Source organism: Montipora capricornis, chromosome 13 (genome assembly GCF_036669925.1).
Source record: "Montipora capricornis isolate CH-2021 chromosome 13, ASM3666992v2, whole genome shotgun sequence".
In the NCBI taxonomy this organism is placed as follows: Eukaryota; Metazoa; Cnidaria; class Anthozoa; order Scleractinia; family Acroporidae; genus Montipora; species Montipora capricornis.
The window spans coordinates 33182586-33203094 of NC_090895.1; the positions used below are offsets into that span (position 1 = coordinate 33182586).

Consider the following 20509-nt stretch of genomic DNA (forward strand, 5'->3'; position numbering starts at 1 on the left):
AGAGTGGACTGGAAACAAGACGTTTCAAAGGCTTTTTTCTCAAAAACTTGCCGTACGACCCCACCTTAAAATTTCAAGATTTCTTTAGCGAGATAGAATAATCATGTATACAAATAAATAGTTAAATTTGTCAGACAGGTTTTTCGCAAATGGCAAAAACATCGATGTTCGTCTATTTCAGGGATAATAACTGAAAAGCTCTCTGATATATATATATATATATATATATATATATATATATATATATATATATATATATATATATTTAAAAATGTTGACGGTTTCGTCTTCATATGGTTTATTGATCCCCAAAATTTTAACCCTAGTCGTACTGCTAGGTTTTGAGAAAAATGCCTTTGAAATGTCTAGTTTCCAGTTCCCCTTACTATAGTCTGCAAAAAAAACTAACTGCAAATTGCTCTGACGGACGTTTTCCTGCCTGTCATGCAAGTCTTGTAGTTCCGCTAAGCAAACGTTTATTCCACACACTAAGGAAGGACTGAACATGTTGTTTAAGCTTCATAATTACTCTTCTTTTCAGTCTTCTGATACCAGGTCAAACTTTTTTTTGGCTTTACGTTTGCACCAAAGAGTATCCCAAAGCAGGGAGTTAACAGTAAAATGCAAGCCAAAAGTCAGATGAAGAAAAAATAACATAGCTTTTATATAAAACTCTAAATTTCGAGTTCTCAGCGAAAGATTAATTACAATTGAAAATTTCTGCAGGTCATGATGTTCTGTCAAAAGGAAGAAATTGATCACGTGTTAGGCAACCACAAAGGTGCACGTGATCACCTTGTGTCAAGGTTATTGTTTACATTAAATGAACTACAGGGAAGAATGTTAATCGTTTGTCGCTTTCAGAGTTAAACAACGTACTTTTTAGCCATGAAACGTCCGTCCGTAGCAGGGAGTTAACAGTAAAATGCAAGCCAAATTCTTGCCTAACAAAGAATAAGTCAAATTTCAAATTGTTTTTTTTAAACTAAAGACTGTTCAGAGTTAAGTACAAATAAATAAAATCATAAATAGCCAGAAAATTGTAAACACACAGCTGACACATTCACGCAAGGTGTTCGATTCCTTCTTTGATATCCAACCTGAAAAAGTTACCAGAGAATTTGCCGTTAGGTTTCAGTGTTGTTCATAACATCACAGTTAGCAACGAAAATTCGACGAAGAGGTAATTTCTTTTGTTTATTTTAAGCTTCTTATGCAAATTTTTGACAGAGAATATTAAATTTACCAAAATATTCCACAAAAAATCTCACAAAACAAACAAATTTGCTATTAGAGGCAAAAAACTCTTCCTATTTCAATTGCGTGCGTGCAAAAAAAAAAATTATGCGTGTCACGTAAATATAGTTTACGTCATAGAAAGTACGGCGTACGGGGTTTTATTCACGAGTTGTTTGTGTCAAAAACCCGAACGAGCGGGGAACGAGCGAGTGAGGGTTTTTGACACAAACAACGAGTGAATAAAACCCCGTACAAAGCACTTTCTATGTTGTGAACTGTTTATTACACATAAGACGAGAATTTTCATTAAAATAGTTTTCTGAACGCAAATTAGAAACAAAAACTCACTAACAAAGAACCAAATGCAAATTTAATTTAATTCAATAACAAAGTACGATTTGCACGAGATGCATGAGTGATTGGCATGGAAACGCCTTTACGCTATCGTTGATTGGTTATACTTCCACATGTGATTTAGCTGTACGCCATGCTGATTGGCTGTATAAGCCTTTTCCACATGTGAAAATAAAGCGTATAGATTTGTACAAATGAGCTTTATGGAATAAAATTCTCATGTTAGGTGTAATAAATTAATTTATCACCGGAGTTCAGGAACAAACCCTTTTCCGAAGAAACTTTCCTTGAATAATGAAGCACAAAATAGACAACAAGCTTTGCAAAGAATTATTCACTGTTACCTTTCTATTTTCTTTTCCTAAAGACTGTGCAGAGTTGAAAAATAAGCTTAAATGTAAATAACCAGACAACAGACAGAAAATGATAAGTAAACACAGGTGCATTCAAGGCGTACGATTCCTTCAATGAGTTTAAATCTTAAACCCATACAGAATTTGCCATTTGGTTTCAGTGTTGTACATAACACCACAGTTAGTAAAATATTAGAAACACTGATCACTTTGATACCGAGATGCAATCGTTGTCGAAGTCCATTACTCGCCACTTTTAAGATTCCAAATATTTATTTTCCACCGCCTGTCTTGTTTATCCAATTGACGTTCCATTCTTTAGCCCCATGACTTCGACGCCATTGCAGGTTAATTAAATATTCTACTGTGTCCACCGGATAAAATCTACGCATTTCTACTACCCCCTGAGACCCACCAAAAATACCCGCAGAAGACGAAGCACAGAGACAATACTAAGCAGGGAAGTGACAGGAAAGACCTGATGCGCAACTGTTCCATTTTCTCGACACGGGAAACGGAGAATTTCATCTCATTTTCTGACTGTGTTGACCACAGCAACCCAGTAATGAACGGGAATAAAAAGCATCTGTTCCGAACAGAGTCTCAGAAGATAATTTCATTCTTTTAGGCATATGAAACCTCGACATCTTGAACGACATCTTGATGTGACACCCGGTTCAAAGTACAGGGAGTAACTGCAGAATACCTACTATTGGGTACAGTCCCAAAATGATAACATTGGCAGTAGCTCATGAGATAAAACTTTGGATTTTATTCTATTTTTCGGTGTGTCACCACATACTACGTGACAGCAGTAGCAGCTAAAAATAATGCTGATGAAAATGCATGTCTTACCATAAAATACCGAAGAGAAACGCTAGAATATTAAAGTGGGCAGATTCGTAAATTCGCAAGTATATGGATCAAAACCGCAGACGGTCCATGTGTTGCTAATTGGAACACTAACGCATTTGCCATGTGCAAATCAAAGCTGAAATATAAGAAAAAATGCTTCTGATTTTGTAACCGGAAATCCGTCGCAGACACGGATTCCAACAAACATACTTCTTGGTGAAATTTCGTAAATCTTATGTAACATACACAGTGATGGCTTACATGACGGAAGCTAAACATGGCAAGCGTGACGAACGTACTTCCGGGAAAAAAGTGAAAGTGCTTAAAGCACTTTCCCGGAAGTACGTTCGTACTTTATAAGCGTTATTATAATCGAATATATACTCATTGGCGGTCGAAGAAGTGAAACCAAGATGGACGTGACAGTTAAACACATTTATCTATTCAACTGCGATAAAACTTATAACTTGGATGTAGTCGAATCACTGTTGACAGAGAGTGGACTCGAATTCCAAATCAACATTGTCAAACGCTACTTCGACTTAAACACGATGGCCGAGATGTGTGAAGATATAATGTCCGAACCGCAGATGAATTTTGCGATTTTCGTCGTTCATGCAAATGAATCTCGCTTGTCTATCAACGAAGAAAACGCTGGAATCGGTTACGCCATGATCTACAAAACCCTTCAAAGGAAAACTGGTGAGTATATTCAAAGTGCACTATCTTTATGTGCTCTGTTCAAATATTTCTTTGCAACGAATAATTAAAGGCATGAAAACATTACTGCTTTTTATACGTTTGAGGCATGATATTCAGATTACTTTACTGTTAAGGTTTTGGCTTTTTGTCCTTCCCAAAATTTCTTTAATTTTACACCCTTGCATCTTTTTCAGTCAAAAGCAGACCCCCACCCCTCCTCCCCTTAAATAGCTGTTTCAATTTCTGAGAAACTGGGAATGTTTATCACTTGTTTATCACTTCTTTATTGGCATTTTAACACAGGGGTGTGGAGGATTACAAAGAAACCTTGTCTTAATATTTTCCACAAATTTCGTGTATTGACTGAGAACAAGACCTCATCAAACAATAGACGTCCACGCCTTGCTTTTTTTAACCAAAAATGACCAAAACTTTGAATGCTTCAAACATGATGGAAAAATAGAATTATTTTGTTAAAAGAAGCAAATCAACTGAACAAATTTGGCACATAAAATGCGCTCAGTTTTCCTGAGGACTTTTCAAGACTTGTAAAAGTTTTTTGAGTTTGTATTGAGGGTTCTTTTTACGTCTGATAATATTTCTTTTTTCAAGGAATTACGATACTTTGTTTCCTTAATACTATGACTTTTTGAAATATTTTGGTGAAAGTTTGTTTTAGATTCATTGAAAAACAATATTCGTTGTGTAAGGAAAGGCTTGAACTCTCGTCGAACGCTGAGAGCCTCGATGTGAGGACGAGATACTCGTGAGTTTTTAAGGCTCCGCTCAGGCAGCTAACAATTTTTTTTAACGAGCTGTGGATGAAAAACTGTTTTAAAGTAGAGTGTCAAGGAGCGTCATTACGAACGACAGGGCTTGAAATTGTGACTCACTGGTCGCCAATGCGACCAAAAACTGAGTGCTGGTGACTGGATTTTCAGAACTGGTCGCCAGCTTGCAAATCACCTTTTGTCTGATAACCCAGGATAAACAGTAGACGGCTTTTATAATTATTTGAATCTTTATATGATGAAATTAGTTTGTCCGAAACTGGTAGCTGGAACACCACTCACCTTTCTTTCCCAACTAAAATAATGTATAAATACTACATGAAAATCGGTTTCTCACATTGATAATCAATAGCACAAAATGTACTTCGATACTTCGGAATTTTGTTAGAGACAAGCCAAAATCAATGGAACAAAACTTTCCAATGCACGCAAAGTTGACCATTTGTGGGTTTGTAGCACTGATATACACTGTTTGAACCTACGCACTTGTTCAAGAATGGTTAGCTTTTATAAAATGTGTTTTTTTGTTCATTTTTCTTAAGTGTGATGTAAGCCACCCGTCATGTAATTTTCATGAAATTTTGAGGAAACAAGTCGTGGGTGACGCGCTGTCCCTAATGGCATGTGATACTTCGATCACTGTGGTTACTAGGCGCCATATTGTTTCAGCGGCTTCATGGGTTCGTGGGCGCACTTAAACACCGTATGCTTCTTGTCGGTTACGTGAATTTTTGCGCCCAGAAGACGAAGATTCAGCAAGAAGGTTAATTGAAAATTTAAATCCATCGTCAGTTGTGAATGCTGAAAACCTAGATTTAACCAAATTACCGAAGGACCTCCTCGGAACCAGCTTGATATTGATAATATGCTGATAATGAACCTGGACATCGCATAATGAGTTTTGAAATTTGTATGGCACTTTCAAAAACAACCTGTACGCTTAACGTAAAGTGGGTTAGAGAACTTGTCTCCTCTGTTAGAAAGCGAACACCTGCAAAATTGACTGCACTAGGTGATTAATAAATGGAGATAAATATTGGTAGAAAAGTACGTTAAGAAACCAAGGTCCTCTAATTCTAGAAGCTACTGAAACCGTATTCTAGCCGCGCCTTTTAATTTTATCCCGGTCGGAGACTGGTACGAGCATTGTGGTTGTGTGTGGGCCTACGCCGAACAATTGTAGTATAGAGATTTTGCACGGCAGCCTTGTTGCATGGCAGGATTAATAGATTCTTTTTCCCATGGGAACAAATGTTCTTTCTAATGCAAAAAATTTTCATTGTTCCTGCCATGCAACATGGCTGCCGTGCAAAACCTCTATAGCGTTTACTTGCGATAAAGGTAAGTTGCTTGCCACGCAAGGTGTAGGAAAATGAAGAACTATGTTTTGAAGAGGTGAAAAGCAAGGATAAGGGACCCATGTTTGCCTTGCTATGGAAAACACGGACTGTGCTTCGCTCCGTTGCAAATAACTTTAAAGATCACCATCACCAAACAAAACACAAAGCCGAAAACAACAGGGGCTTTAGAGGTCTTTCTCGCGCTGTTGTTGTTGTTTATTTTTGCTATTTAATTATTAAGGCGACCAGCTGGCGCCTGAACAAAAAAGTTAATTTCGAGCCCTGTTAAACGAATGATTTTTGTCATTCATTATTCAATCATCTCAAGGAGACAATGTAATAATTGTTATTGGCGGAGATGATAACTACAAAGACAAAGAAGAAGAGAACAGAGTTGTGCTGTCCAGATGGGCCTGGAGAAAAATATCCAACCAATTCGACAACGAGTATCTGGACGGAAGAAAAAGTTTTATCTTCTCATGGGACACACGTCACAGAGAGATTCACGAGGAAGCACTACTACATTACTTTGATCCAAGCAAAAAAGGAGAAAAATTTGAACGGAAACCCAAGGAAACAACCTTGCCAGAGGAATCTGATGAGGTGAAAGATACGTTGACATCAATAAATCAGAAGGTGGGAAAAAGAAGTCAGTTTAACATCTAACACTGATCTCATATGAATTTCTGTGTTCTAAGTGTCACCGATTTAGATAAGCGGATGTTCATCGAGGTTACTTCTCGAGAAATCTATCTTGGCAGTATTGTGTTAGTTTTTTTTTCGAAATTAGTCATTTAGCGCCACAAACAAAACGAGCTTCCCTCATCGGAAAGGCTCATGAGATCACTAAGAAGAAGTAGTAAAACACCTCACAGCTCATCCTGCATCTGTATCTAGCGTAAGAATTTATCAGGAGGAACCATGGCAGCTAGTTTCGGCCCCTACTCCACAACGGCATTCTGCTATGGTGGGGACACTCCCTAAGGAGGCATCAAAAGTGCTGTTGCTGACCTGGCGCTCAAAAAGTAAAAGTGGCCAAGATGAAATATGAAGCTTTCTCACCTGCCTGTTGCAGCAGGGCAGCTACGAATGTTTCCATTTCTCTCACGGTAAATCCAAACCGATGCCGCACCACATTAACTAGTTCACGACCAACATAAAACGATTTACTGAACAAATAGTTAATTGGCAAAACGGCTCGTGAAGTCAACGTATGAGTTTCCGATCGCTCAAGTTTTCTGTTATATATGATTGCTTATGAAAACGGACAAATACACCCAAAATTGCATAAAATCTATAACAGAAATGCCGAGAAACCACTTTATACTATCAAAATATTATTACCTTCCTGCTCTGTAGTTATAATTAAAAAACTAGTAAAACAGTTTTCTCAGTGGACTCAGAGCGCAATAAAAAGGTTTAAACAAGTGTAATATTTCTTTTGGCTCAACCGAACTTCACCAGCCACAAAAGTTCTGTCCACGGAAAGTAATACGTTCAAACGTCGCATCAGGGAGTTGATTGAAAGCCTTCTAGGTTTTGCATCAGCCAACATTTATGATATGACTTTAGTCACCTCGACAGCTAAATCAACACGATGTAACCCTTCTTAACGTTCACATTTTATTGAAGCTGATGAAGTTGGGTTGAGCCGAACAAAATATTCTGCACACTTGTTTAAACCTTTTTACTAGTTGCGCTCCGACTTCAAGAAATTATTTTACACTTTATACTAAACATTTGCCTTGAGTGTCCTTCTATTGAATGTACGTTTTAAGCTGAACTTATACTCGTAAACAGAATGAGACTGTGATTGAAATCATGGACGAAAATCAGGAAACAGTGAACGACGCGCCTGATACTGTCACAAGAGAGATTGATACCGTGATTGTGGTTGTGATAAGGGATGAAAATCAGGAAACAGTGGTTGCTACTTTTACTGGTAAGTTCCTTAGCGCTGTGTAATCTCAATAAGAGATTGATGGATCGATCGGTCGATCACTGGATGCATTTACTGACCAACTTAAATGTCTCTTGAGAGGTCCCACGCTCTCATCACGTAAATCACCTCTTCGATTGGTTGTCCTGGTGGTGTAGTGGTTATCACACCCGACTAGTAACGGGGGGACGTGGGTTCTAAACCCGCTCTGGGCGAATTTTCTTTCGAAACCTTTATTCAGTTAAAAATATGATTATTTGGGATTCTCTCATATATTTTCTGTCTCTCTAATATATATAGACCGCAGTTTTGCACAACACAATATTGTGTCCGAGTCAGAGGCATTCTGTTACCCTATTAACAATTATTCCATGAGCGCGCGTTGGATATGAGATGGTAGATAGCCAACGAGGCGCGTAGCGCCGAGTTGGCTATAATCACCTCATATCCAACAAGCGCGAGTGGAATAATTGTTTTCTTAAAAACTCCCCCAAAAACATTGAAAACTAGACTACAATAAAAATAAAAAGGCCCAAAAATCACGCATATGCTTGCCGTGTTTGTAGATCATGGTATAATGGCTCATAACCCATGATGGCTTAGCCCATAAAAACTCTCGAATTGCATTATCCAATGATCCAGTTTTTTAATAATGTAAATTAGTCAGTGTGTTCAAGAATTGAAATTTGTTGAATAGGGTCTTTTGTTTTCGTTTCTACCGTAGGGCTTTCAGCGAATCATTATCCAGAAGGCACTGTTCTCCTGGACACCCATCTTTGTAATGGAGAGCTGTCAAATGATGTTTTAGAGAGAACAGATAACTGGTGGCCTCCGCAAGAAATTGTGCAATCTCTGAAAAAAAATTATAGCTCAACACCGGAAGCCCGAGTGAGGCTTGTGGTTCGCAAAAATGGGAACAGTCCATGTTGCATGATATTGTAAACTTTATGTCTGCGCAGACAGCATGTGTTAAAAAAGCACCACTAAAATCAAATCAAATCTACGTTGTATCGGCTCTTGCTTAAAATATTTAGTTTCTCAACTTGAAATAGCGCCGATCAGATCAAGCCACTGATCCAACGTACACCGACAGGAAAATTGTCCACGGTTGCTTGCTTCAAAACTCTCACGGGAGTTAAAAGAGCGGTAAAGTAGTTCACTTTGCAAGCATGATAAGTAAGACCTGACGTATGTCAAACTAGTTGTCAACAGAAAAACGTGCAAAACTCCGAGCTCCAGAAGGGAGGTCGGATTTTTCCAATTTCAATAACATATAAAAAGATAATTTCCTTGATTCTTTGATTGACAGTTGGTTACCTTATACCCAAAGATCGAACAACACGTGTGAAGTTCACCTTTTTTCTAGGACTTTTTGTCAACGGTTCAATGAATTCGTTTGCTCGCTGGCTTATTTTTTTATTTCTTTTAACCTTTGATAACCGAAGTTTGAGGACTATTGAATCTACAGTAAACACCCCATATAAGAGCAAGTGGATTAAGAACATCAGGTTGAAATTTGGCCAATAAAGTCAATAAAGCACCATATAGATAAGAACAAATTCAGCCTGATAAATAAAACATGTTCTTAATACAAAGGGAAAGGGTATTAGGATAAAGAAACAATACAGTACAGTAACTTATATCAAAGTACTATGGTGTTCAGGACCATTACAAACTACAAATTCTATTACAAAACACCATTGTAACCTCTCGTAATATACAATTTGAAATATTTCTGAAACCAATTTTAAGAACATTTTAAGAACACTTTCAGGCTGATTTCTCACTAAACACCCCTCAAATAAGAACACGACCAGCCTTAAACCTGAAAAAAAGTGTTCTTATAATGCGGGTGTTTACTGTACTGGATATCGTTACAGAAGTAAGTGATCATTGGCTATCAATGAATTGATGTGAGATCTGTTGAAATTAAACTCTGTACGGTCCTCATTTTAACAGTATTTTAGTTCAAATACCGAGCTGAAATTGTGTAATATTTTTCTTTATAGCTCGAATAAAAAGAAAATAAGAAAATTATAAGATTTGCGTAATCAGTGGATTATAAACCATTTTTCCCCGGATCAATTTTGTTTTATATAATAGCCCAAGTTATTCACGCATTTTGATTGGTTCTTGCCTATGATCTATTGGAGGACAAACGTACGATTGACGTCACCATCAGCTTTTATGCGAATAACGTTTAATTCTTTATTATATAAAACAAATTGACGGTTTTCACTGTCACACCATCATCAAAACCATTCAACAAATAAAGTAAAGAATCACAGAGATACAAGAAGATGAATATTCAAACAGTCTCGTAAAGGTTCCCGTCTGTGTGATTTTTCGTGCGTGAGATATTCGAAGAAATGTCTTACTCAAATTTATAAGGCGTTTTGCTATAAAAAGCCTGTGGTACAATTTTGAGGGCTCTTGTAAAATTCATGAATAATTTATAAGGATGACAGCCAACAGAAACGCACTATTCAGGTCACATGTGTCGCATTGTAAATCCCGATAAAGTTCAACTGTCTGAAAGCACGGGGAGGGATTGAATAGATAGAAGGGAAAGGCTGGGGTTGATGAATTTTTAATTAGTTGAATTATCAATAGGATTAACTTTTATAAAGATCTCCAGTTCACCTAATTAGTATGCTTAACTTTTATAAAGATCTCCAGCTCACCTATTAAATTAGTATGCTTAACTTTAATAAAGACGAATCCTGTAAATTTGTACAAAGTTTATTAATCAATCACAAGTTTGACATTTCAATCACAACTATTAACAAATAAAGCGAATTGGGCGGATAACGCTCTCCATTTTGAATGGCCTCTTCACAATTGAACTTGCTCAACCAAAAGTATAGCGTATTTGTGCTCTAGTGAAAAACAGTCAGATTTGGAACATCTTCACATTTGAGACTGGCCCCTCCAACAAGTTCTGACATTGCACATTTATTTTGCCGTTGCTGCTGCCATTCCTCCAAGACTTTTCTGCTCCACTTTGTGTTGTATTGTGTTGCTCTCGGAGTGACTTCTGACACAAAACTGGTCTCTTCTTTTTTACACTTTGGAAAGCAAAACCGACGAGCCATGTTTCTACTACAAAAGCTCTATGAAAATGAATAGACCATTTTACAGTTGTGGCTAAGTTACCAGGCCTAACAATGGAAACGAGGCTGTCGGTGACCCTGTTTTGATACAAACCTTCATGCTTTTGTAATGTTAATATGGACTAATTAGCGTTACAATTTACATGATAAAAGCAGTGAGGTCTGTATCAATGCAAGGTCACCGGAAGCCTCGCAGCCATTCATAGGCTTGGTCGCTGAGCAAACAACTGTAAAATGGCCTATTGCCTAATTCAGTGCTGAGTATTTCCAAACTCCTATGGGACAGCTCCACGCCCGCCTGATTAACATGACAAACACAACCTATTGTCTCGGTTTCATTTCACAAGTAAGATAAAATATTCGCGTCCGACCTTTATGGGCTATAAAACGGCTCGCCTGCGGCTCGCCGTTTTAAATGCCCATAAAGGTCTCCCGCTCATATTTTATCTATTACATAACCATCTATATGAGTACTTATGCCCATAAGGACTGTTCAGATTGCAAAATATCAGCGGATAAGTGACATCATTCTCGCGCACACCATTTTAATTATTGTGTCACGCAAAAGCTTAGGAGTTCAACCTAGCTTTATCACAAGACAAAAAACCCCATCAAATTAAACATTTGTGATCTATTACTGAGCAGACGGCAACATGGAATCTATTTGTTGATTAAACGTTTAGAAGTAAAAGCGAGGATATCACACTCTGGCTAAGTAGTCTGGTCTCCAGCCTCCATATGGAATCTGACCGTAACAAGCACGTGTTTTTAGCAACACATTATCGTTTTCATTCTGTCGGATGGGTTTCCCTCCTTCTTCGCAGCTAGATTAGACTGCTGGCAGTCTGTGTTTCTCTCGGAATTCAGTACGGGTTATGAGGCGAGACGTTTTGGCTAAAGGGGAATGGGACGAGACATGGGCGCGGCGCGCACGAGAAGAAAAACCACTCGGCCATACCACCCTTCATTAGGAAAATAACACAAACAGCGGTGATAAACATGGTATTCCAACGCATTTTTATAAAACTTGACGTTTCGTATGCTAGTCAACACACATTTTCAAAAGTGACCGTTACAATTTTTTAAAAACTATATATATATATATATATCGTAAACAATAGGGGTCTGGAACCTAGACTGAGAAAAATGATCTGCAGCAGTACGTGTCTAGACATAGTGAAAAGTAATAGCTAAAACAGCAATAACTTCTCACTACTAATATTTACATTTAAGGGAAGGCTTTAGCTCTTGAATGAACAAAGTCTCTTTAACTTTACAGTGAAAGTCAGTTTTTCCGGACGCTAAAATGTCAAAGTGATCCCATTTAATGTCGTGGCCAGTGGTTTGACTTTTTCTTGGATCACAAGGACAAAGAAAAACTCTGACCAGGGTGGGAATTGAACCCACGACCTTCGGGTTAGATCTCCGCCGCTCTACCGACTGAGCTACAAGGTCAAGGGAATTGAACCCTTCAGTTCCCACGGCCTGCTCCCGTCTGACCTTGTAGCTCAGTCGGTAGAGCGGCGGTGATCTAATCCGAAGATCGTGGGTTCATTTCCCGCCCTGATCAGAGTTTTTCTCTGTCCTTGTGTGGGCCCATTTCCATCAGTAGGGCTAACGCTCACATGGTTCATATGGGATAGAAATCTAGCACTTCACATTACACCGTATTCAGTTAACTCTGCATTTATTACATGCTGATTTATTACACCCAAATTTTCTGGGTGTTTGAAAATCACGTGATCGGCCGATGCCAGGGTCTTTTCTTTTCCCGCTCATCCTCTCCTCGGCGGAGAAAAGCCCTGGGAACGAGGTTGTGGGTCCACTTAAACAAAGTCTGGTAGAGAACATTTTACTTCAAAGACGTAATTGCAATATTTTTGGGCTTACAGACACTGTGGGCTTATTCGCTAAAGAAGCCGGATTTTTTCAGATTTAGGGTGTTCTTCCGGGCAAGTTCTCTCTAAAACGACGTCGGTGACCCCCCATTTTGTTTACATTTTTGACATCACTAACTCATCATCTTTCAATAGTAAAATTTGCAGAAAAAAATCAATGTTAGAAAAGTTTCGCGCGAACGTCCTTAAATCGCTTCTTGGGCAGAAACGCAAGGAATGGCAATCTGTGGAAAAATACTGCGGCACCACCAATAATTAAAAGTACAAGACTCGCGTTGCCTTTGTAAATCCGCAATGATAGTAAAAGGGTGGGTCGTTAGTGGCTCAAGAGCCATCTTTTCTGCTTTCCTCTTTTAGCACTTCTTTTCTCCGATGTAGTTTTCGAAGAGAAGGATCTGTTGAGGTTCAGATTTTTCTTACCAGTTTGCCTGTAGCAAGAACGGCGCTACATACAACCGCTAAGTAGCTTTTTCGTGGTCAGTAGTCCACTCGAACAGAAAAGTTGCTGAAAACACGGATAAATACAAACTGAACGAGTTACGTACAGCTAAGCAAGGGTGTACATTACTTTGATAGTAAATGAAAAAAATACCATTAAATTGCCGCAAACACATTTGACATTTATCTTTGGCTGTTTTACTAGACATGAATGGTATCAAAAAAATTGATTCTTTCTTTTTTGTCAGACAGGATCAGCTGCCGTTTTGAAGGTTGACTGAAGTGGTGGGCATGCGAGCCTCGCATGCGTGCGGGCCCGAAGATAAAACACTTACGTATAAATTCAACCACGCTGATGAAAATGTCTACTCTTCTAATTAAAGAAACGTTACTTTGAAATACAAAAGTTGCAAACTAAATCAAAGTCGTGTTAATGTCATTAGATTTCATTATTTGAATACTTTCTTGACCGCACTACTGACTCTATCCTTTCTATACGTTTTCACCTGGGTGCGCAAATGCCCTTTTTCGTCAGAAATTATGTACAGTTCTACATCGGAATGAAAAAGATATTCTTCGGATAAACCCTGGATAATATATAAAGGAATTTCCCACTGAGGATAGAGAAATTTCAAGTCTCCTTCCCGCATTGATATCTGACCTTCACGTAGCCGAGTTTTCAGCATCACAGTATCGTTTTCAGCAAGTTGGACTGGTTCTTCTTTTTCCTCGGATTTACGTTTGATTTTCGTACATAATCCACCAATTCCGTCTGATGCAATTTCCATTACAGCTTCAGCGATGTTCCGATATTCTTGTAACAACTTTCTCTTTATGTCGGGGGCGACAACAAATCTGGGATACCAAAGTTGAACATCGCTATGGTGTTTAGAAATTTGACCAAACCTTAGACGTGTTTTGAGCATAACAAACCCTTTCATGGTTGAAAAGTCTCGATAGACACTCGGCCGCGGCCCATGGGATTGCATAGACATCCTTTGCTGTGATTGATTCTGATCTCGATCATATCCATAAGGATAAGGCTGCTGCGAGGAATGAGCTTTCAGCGGATCGTAAACTGTCCTGTCTGGCACATTGGAACGATGCTCAACCACACTGGTTGGCCTAGAATCGCCTGAATTTGGAAACTCTTGCGACCGTATTGAGCTCATGATCTTCTCCTCTAAGACTTCTGGTGTAATCGGCTTGTCTTTCACCCACTGGACATGACCCTTGCCTGTGGCCAATAGAATGGCTTCAATGGCCTCCTTCACCACAACTTCATCTTTCTTAGAGGGCACAGAACAAGGTGCGAAGATCACAATGATCACTTTTTCAGCTAAAAGTTTAAACAAAAGTGGTAAAGAAGTGTCATTGGTGCAATTTACAACCATTTTAAGGTTGTGGAACAATACAATCAAAAGGAAAAAACAAATAATCAGTGGCCTTGGAATATTCTGAGAACAACGGGTCTTTTTTTCTCAATTTTACAATTTGTCACTCAGGGAAACTAAGAACCACACGTACGGCGGACGTCAAAAGGCAGGCTGAAATGGGATAGTTCCAAAATTTATCAGTGTTGACCTGCGGTACCATAAGCGGCTTTGCTTGCCGGGAACCTTAGAGCATGAAAAACTAAGGGTGCGTTCGATTGACCCTATTCCGACGCGGAATAAGAATACGTGGAGTGATGATTAAAAATAGTATGTCTGGCGTTTTGAAGCAACAAGGATAATAAAGATATGCCATTTAAAATAGCATTTTAGCAGGTGTTTGGCAAACTTAATGCGAATCTCCGTAAAAAGAAAGGAATTATAACTTCTATTACATTTATTCCTATTCCGGAATACGGTCAATCAAACGCACCCAAAGGTTAACGACTGTCTTACCGACAGTGTCTGCTGCTGTTTTGAGAAGATCTTCATATTCCATTCTTCGTGTTGGTAAATTGCGGTAGGCGTCAGTGACTGTCTCGGCATCCACCAATAACACACAGAATCTGGCAGTGTCTTTTTGCAAGGATGACTTCACTTCTACGGGTGAATCAGAGTGTTTAATAATTTGCGAGGAAATATGAAGTTGAGAACGAAGCCGACCAAGTACTTCCTTGACAACTTGCATGGATTTTTCCGAGACATTGCAGCCAAAAACAGCCAAGTCTACAAATTCAAATGAAGTCAGTAATATGATCATTGTATGTTGCCTCTTTAGAAGAAAAAAATGAATATTAGTTTATTGCACAGTGTTACACTATCGCGTGCATCTTGGTGATGCAAATGAAACGTAATTCTGGCTACATACAGCAACTTATATGGTTTATATTAAAAAGCCGACAATGACCATTGGTCTGAATTTCATGTTCCATTTCGAGGCAAGGCCGTGGACTGTTACCAGTTGCAAAGATTTAAATCACTCGAGTCCTGTCCTATTTGGAGGCTTTGAAAGGTCTTTGTTGTTACTATTTTGTTTCACCTCTAATGATACAGTCCTTTGACTGATAAGAATGATGTTGTTCCATTTCTGGCCATTTACTTTTCCTAGTTTCAACATATGTATTAAGTGATAAAGTTCTGGCTTCTTGGTTCGGGCAGGATAACTCATGAGAGAATATTGAATACTGATGAGATATGAAAGGAAACAAAACTATGACAAAGTGAAAGATCCTCTCACCAATTAACTGTTTCTGAGTTTCTCCAGAGCCTGAAGAAGAAACCTCTACTAGTGTGTTTCCATCGTTTTGCAAAGGAGAGGCGCTTCGTCTCTCTGGTAAGCGTCCCTCTGGTTTGTCTGAGTCCCTGACGTGGCTGGGTTGTGCTGCTGAGGAACTGTGATGCTTTGATTGATGTAATGGGTCGGAAGCCACCTTAACAGATCGTGAAGGACGCTCGGTTTCCGGTGTATGGATTGTTGCTCCTTTTACACTGGGCCTCTCTGGTGAAAAATTACCACGCCTTGACTGTTGTACTGGATGTGCCGACGCCGTTTCAGGTCTTGGTGAAAGCTTTCGCTTTGGCTTGTATTCAAACTTTGTTCCTCTTTTGCTTGGATCCAAGAAATGGCGCAGTGCTTCCTCGTGAATTTCCCTGTGTTTTTCGTTCCAAGAGAGAATGAAGCCTTTTCGTCCATCCATATATTCATCGTTAAACTGTGAAGATACTTTCCTTCTCGCCCAACGGGAAATGAATTGTTCGTTTTCCTCATCTTCGTCTTTGTAGTTGTCATCTCCACCAATCACGATCATGACATTATCTCCTTGAAGGACGAGAGTGAAAAAAATTAAATTTAGTTTCAAAAATCTTCCGGGTGATCTCAGTCATGAGATGGACTGTTGTTGTTGGTGGGACGGCTTAAATCGGTGTGAGAATCTGCAGTCCTTTACCCAGACTCAAGAATGATTCTCGCTGTGACGACTGCGAACAGAAGAGCCCGCTCATTAGTGGGTCATTGCTTTCTAACATTATGACTGAAATTGGTAAATATTCTTGTAGATAGTAAGCGTGCTACAATACGTTCCAAGTTGTTCACAGGAATCCCGCAAGGTGCAAAATGCCATTCTCGTCACCAGAAACTTACATTTTCTCTATGCTCGCAAAAGTGAAGAATACTAGAAAACATCGCAAGAAGCTTCGTAAGAAACACAACACAAGCAGCGGTGATAAACATAGTGAAACAACGCACTTAACATACAAAAATGTATATATTTGCCCCTTCCTTCATTCAAGCACAACACATTGAATAGTGGATTTTCAAATGCGGAACAGCATTCCAAGAAATTTAGCTTTAGGGCCGTGAGCATGCATGACCATGCAAAATATCTACTTAGGTGAAACAGGGCCGGAGAAAACTAAAAGACCCCTTCCGTGTGAATATTCTGGAGATGTAGGGAAAAGAGAGCATATGAGCGAAGCTAAAAATGGGCCTGATCGCAGGTTACACCGACGCAGACAGCTTCCGATGGTCGCGGAGTGTTGCAGATCATAAGGAACCAGATTTAAGAGTACTCAAAGCCTTTTCTAAAATCTGTATCTGGGCCAGTCCAAACCTAGTTTTGTTCTATACTCCGTTTTTTAAAACTCAGTCCTTGTTTCATACCTGGTCCACGTCTTATACCTGGTCAGTAGTGCTCGTTTTATACTGACCCATTTAGGCCAAGCATTTGCGTCAGTTCTGGTGTCGATAGTAAAATGACGGCACCATGCAAGAGGCTTATTATCTTTTGTCTTCTCATATAGAATAAAAGTACAAGTAACTTTCAAGGACGTAATTGGTCTGTAAACGTAATGTGTATATTTGATTCATGCAATATGCTTGCCGTTACCTGTTTTCTGCAGTAAAGCTCGATAGATCTTGGCGTATCCGAGACCGGCGCTTTCTTGGTTGATAGGCAAACGCGATTCATAAGCAGGGACGACAAACACTGCTAAATCCATGTTTAGCCTTGGAATGGTTTCTCCGCTCATCTCAGCCATCTTTGAAAGAGGGAAGTAATGTTGTTGAACAGAGAATCTTTGTGTCATTTTCTCTCTTTCCAGCCATTCTTCAACGGCATCAAACTTGTAGGTTTGGTCGCAATTGAAAAGATGGATGGTTTGTACTTTCGCCATCATTTTCTTCTCAACGACAACGCTTTTAGCCGTTTATGTAAGCACGATAATGTTTCACTGAAAAGTTGGATGAGCGATGCACTCACTCGTTTCCTCGAATTGTTTATCGTTCCATCTGATCGATCTGTCCAACGACGCAAAAAATTTCCCGGAAAAAAACCTGTCATTATTGGATTTTTAAAAACTCTTTAACAGTCACGCAACTCCAAAGTTGTCACGCGATGACAATTTTCAATCTCCTCGAAAGACTTTGATGTGTGATTCACAAAAAAAGACATAAAGGAAAATAAACCAGCAGTGAAAGCTATAATGATCGAAAGTTGAACTCTTCAAATAAATTGCCATTTTAATCACGTGATGAAATTCGGGGAAATTTTCAGGACGTCATCTAGTGTCATCAGCTAAAAAGGAGTGTATTTTGCATTCCCTTTTTCTTTCTTGACGCGAGGAGCGTAACCTTTACTATGGGGGTGAGTTAAATAAAACGAAATGATAATTTCCCCTACTCTTATTATAAGGAAGGCGCTCGAAGCGAGCTGATTTTGCCTAGAATATGGTGGCCGGGAAAGCTAGTGATATACACATTCGACTGGGCGCTGGAAAGATTATATTCCTGCCGGTAGTAAGGTACCTAAACCGAAAAAGCAAGGTATGCTACTTTGCGGCACGTTATTACAATGGTTTTGGTGTCGAAGAAACCTCAATTTTTCATTTTTGATTCCATATGCGCTGATATTTAAGGTCTTTCTTCATTAACCAGCATGACTAAGTTTCCTTGTTCCTTTCTTTTCTTGGAAAGGAAATGTTAACGAGATCTTATTTCTTACCAAGATTCTTAAATAAAGTTTTCGATCATAAATATATTTGAAAAAAAAAGCCACATTCTTCCGCCTTTGAACTGAATATTTAGTTAAAATGTAAGTTAAGACTAGACCACATTTTATTATTGTTCCAAACCTGCTCTGGTTCCAGAAATATAAGACGAATGAAACGATTATTAATGCAAGAATGCTAAATTATTGAATTGATTTTATTCACGGTCTTCAGTAAGACTGGCAACGCCAATCACCTGGCCAAAAAAGAAGAAAATTATCCGAATAGGCAGCCACGAAGCTGCTCATATACAGCTGTTTCGGGAAAGGTTGTTCAACAGAAGCGTAAGAGCGTTCGCGACAATGCCGAAAGGTAGTATGGGAAATATTCAATAAAATAAATTTAACTTGTACAGAACGCCGAGAATCGAAGATGCCACGACCGTTCAGTGAAGACCTACGGTGGCGAGCTATTTGGATGAAAGAGTTCTTAGGATATAGCGTTGATGAAGTGGCAGTATGCACAGGCTTATGTTGACGCTCTCTCTCGCTATCACGATACCAAAACAAGTTCAAAAACAAAAGGATTCATTGGCAAAAACGATGGCTCTTTACGTACGGCACGATTTTTGGTGCGTTTTCCCGACTTTCTCTGCAAAACATGACATAAAATGAGTAAGGTTAAAGTCGTCAGAATCGTGCTTTCTCTATAAATCCTTACCCCTTGTTACCAATTCATGGCCTGGATCATTTGACTGAATTTTGAAACTCACTCATATCTCAATGTCATTAACATAGCGTGAGCATGTATTTCTAGGTGACGTTTTCGATAGCATTGCTGTCATGTTCTCGGCGTTGACTCAAACCGACAGTTTACCATAATGCCTTTAGGAATTGTCGCGTACGCTTTTATGCTTCCTTTGGACAAGCTTTCTCGAAACAGCTGTATATGCAGTAAAAAAGTGCCCCTTTGAATTCAGTCTCAGCTCTGTGAAATCTACTACGTATAAATCATCCATTTTACACGTTACTCGCATATTGTCATTTTGAGAGAAAGTTAGATATTTGATATGCGGGTTATTGACGAAAGAGAGAAATGATCCTCCCACTTTCCTGGACAATTTTAAGCAATTGTCTCTTACAGACGGCTGGGCCCAGTTGCTCAAAGGCCGATTAACGCTAATCTAAGAGTAAAAATTAACCAAGCAGTTTATTTCTCTACTCCCAAATGCTGTTCAACGCAGATTTTCGGCAGAACTTTACATGAGAAGACGTCAATCTTGAAAAACAAAAATAAGCAAAAGAAACTTTCACTAAAAAGTTGAAAACGTGAAACAAAAGTTTACGCTAATCCTGGATTGAGTTAATCGGCTTTCGAGGAACCGGGCCCTGGGCACTTGAGTCGAAAGTGAGTTGTCTCTACAGTTTCTTTGTAATTTCAGTCTCTTCAGCATGCAGTTTGTTGACAACACAAAAAGTGGGAAATTGGTCTTAAATTTTCCACAGGTGTGACTTGATCAGTTGGACCATCTGTGAGCAAATACCATCAGTAATAGTAGAGGTGTGGCATGTAATGGCAACAGATAGGTGGTTTTCACGTTACGCCGACATGTCTACTCTTCTAAATAAAAAAAAAACATTCCTTTGAAATTCTTCCCGGCTTTCATCAACGCACTACCGGCTCTATCCTTTACATAAGTTGTCACCTGGGTGCGCAAATGCCCTTTTTCGTCAGAAATTATGTACAGTTCTTCATCGGAATGTAAAGATGTTCTTCGTAAAAACTCTCGATAATATAGAAAGGAATTTCCCACTGAGGAAAGAGAAATTTCAAGTCTCCTTCCCGTAGCCGAGTTTTCAGCATCACAGTATCGTTTTCAGCAAGTTGGACTGGTTTTTCTTTTTCTTCGGATTTAGGTTTGATTTTCATATATAATCCACCATTTCCGTCTGATGCAATTTCCACTACAGCTTCAGCGATGTTCCAATATTCTTGTAACAAATTTCTCTATGTGTCGGGGGCGACAACAAATCTGGGATACCAAAGTTCAACATCCCCATGGCGTTCAGA

General features: G+C 39.0%; 2 protein-coding genes across 4 annotated transcripts; one reads left to right on the top strand and one right to left on the bottom strand.

The window, feature by feature from the left end:
• Positions 1-3113: 3113 nt before the first annotated feature.
• Positions 3114-9116, top strand: LOC138029055 (uncharacterized). Of its 3 annotated transcripts, XM_068876733.1 has the most exons (5): positions 3114-3503; positions 5963-6270; positions 7435-7576; positions 8298-8541; positions 8709-9116. In XM_068876733.1, exons 1-4 carry the CDS (start codon positions 3215-3217, stop codon positions 8513-8515), a joined length of 957 nt encoding a protein of 318 aa, XP_068732834.1. In that variant the 5' UTR covers positions 3114-3214; the 3' UTR covers positions 8516-8541; positions 8709-9116. The 3 variants fall into 3 exon arrangements, with proteins under 3 accessions (XP_068732834.1, XP_068732833.1, XP_068732835.1); XM_068876732.1 differs by having other exon boundaries at positions 8298-9116; XM_068876734.1 differs by having other exon boundaries at positions 5966-6270; positions 8298-9116.
• A 4067-nt stretch (positions 9117-13183) lies between these two features.
• On the bottom strand, positions 13184-17773 carry LOC138028460 (uncharacterized). Its single transcript, XM_068876008.1, has 4 exons — positions 17341-17773; positions 15693-16274; positions 14912-15181; positions 13184-14361 (listed from the first exon to the last, which is right to left on the bottom strand). Exons 1-4 carry the CDS (start codon positions 17627-17629, stop codon positions 13472-13474), a joined length of 2031 nt encoding a protein of 676 aa, XP_068732109.1. The 5' UTR covers positions 17630-17773; the 3' UTR covers positions 13184-13471.
• Positions 17774-20509: the final 2736 nt, after the last annotated feature.

Excerpts from the sequence above, each read along its gene's own strand:
- LOC138029055 (XM_068876732.1), top strand. The coding sequence starts at position 3,215 with ATGGACGTGACAGTTAAACACATTTATCTATTCAACTGCGATAAAACT. Across the intron at positions 6,271-7,434 it reads TGACATCAATAAATCAGAAG|AATGAGACTGTGATTGAAAT; the intron begins GTGGGAAAAAGA and ends ACTCGTAAACAG. Across the intron at positions 7,577-8,297 it reads AGTGGTTGCTACTTTTACTG|GGCTTTCAGCGAATCATTAT; the intron begins GTAAGTTCCTTA and ends TTTCTACCGTAG.
- LOC138028460 (XM_068876008.1), bottom strand. The coding sequence starts at position 17,629 with ATGATGGCGAAAGTACAAACCATCCATCTTTTCAATTGCGACCAAACC. Across the intron at positions 16,275-17,340 it reads AGCTTTACTGCAGAAAACAG|GAGATAATGTCATGATCGTG; the intron begins GTAACGGCAAGC and ends TCGTCCTTCAAG. Across the intron at positions 14,362-14,911 it reads AACAGCAGCAGACACTGTCG|CTGAAAAAGTGATCATTGTG; the intron begins GTAAGACAGTCG and ends TTAAACTTTTAG.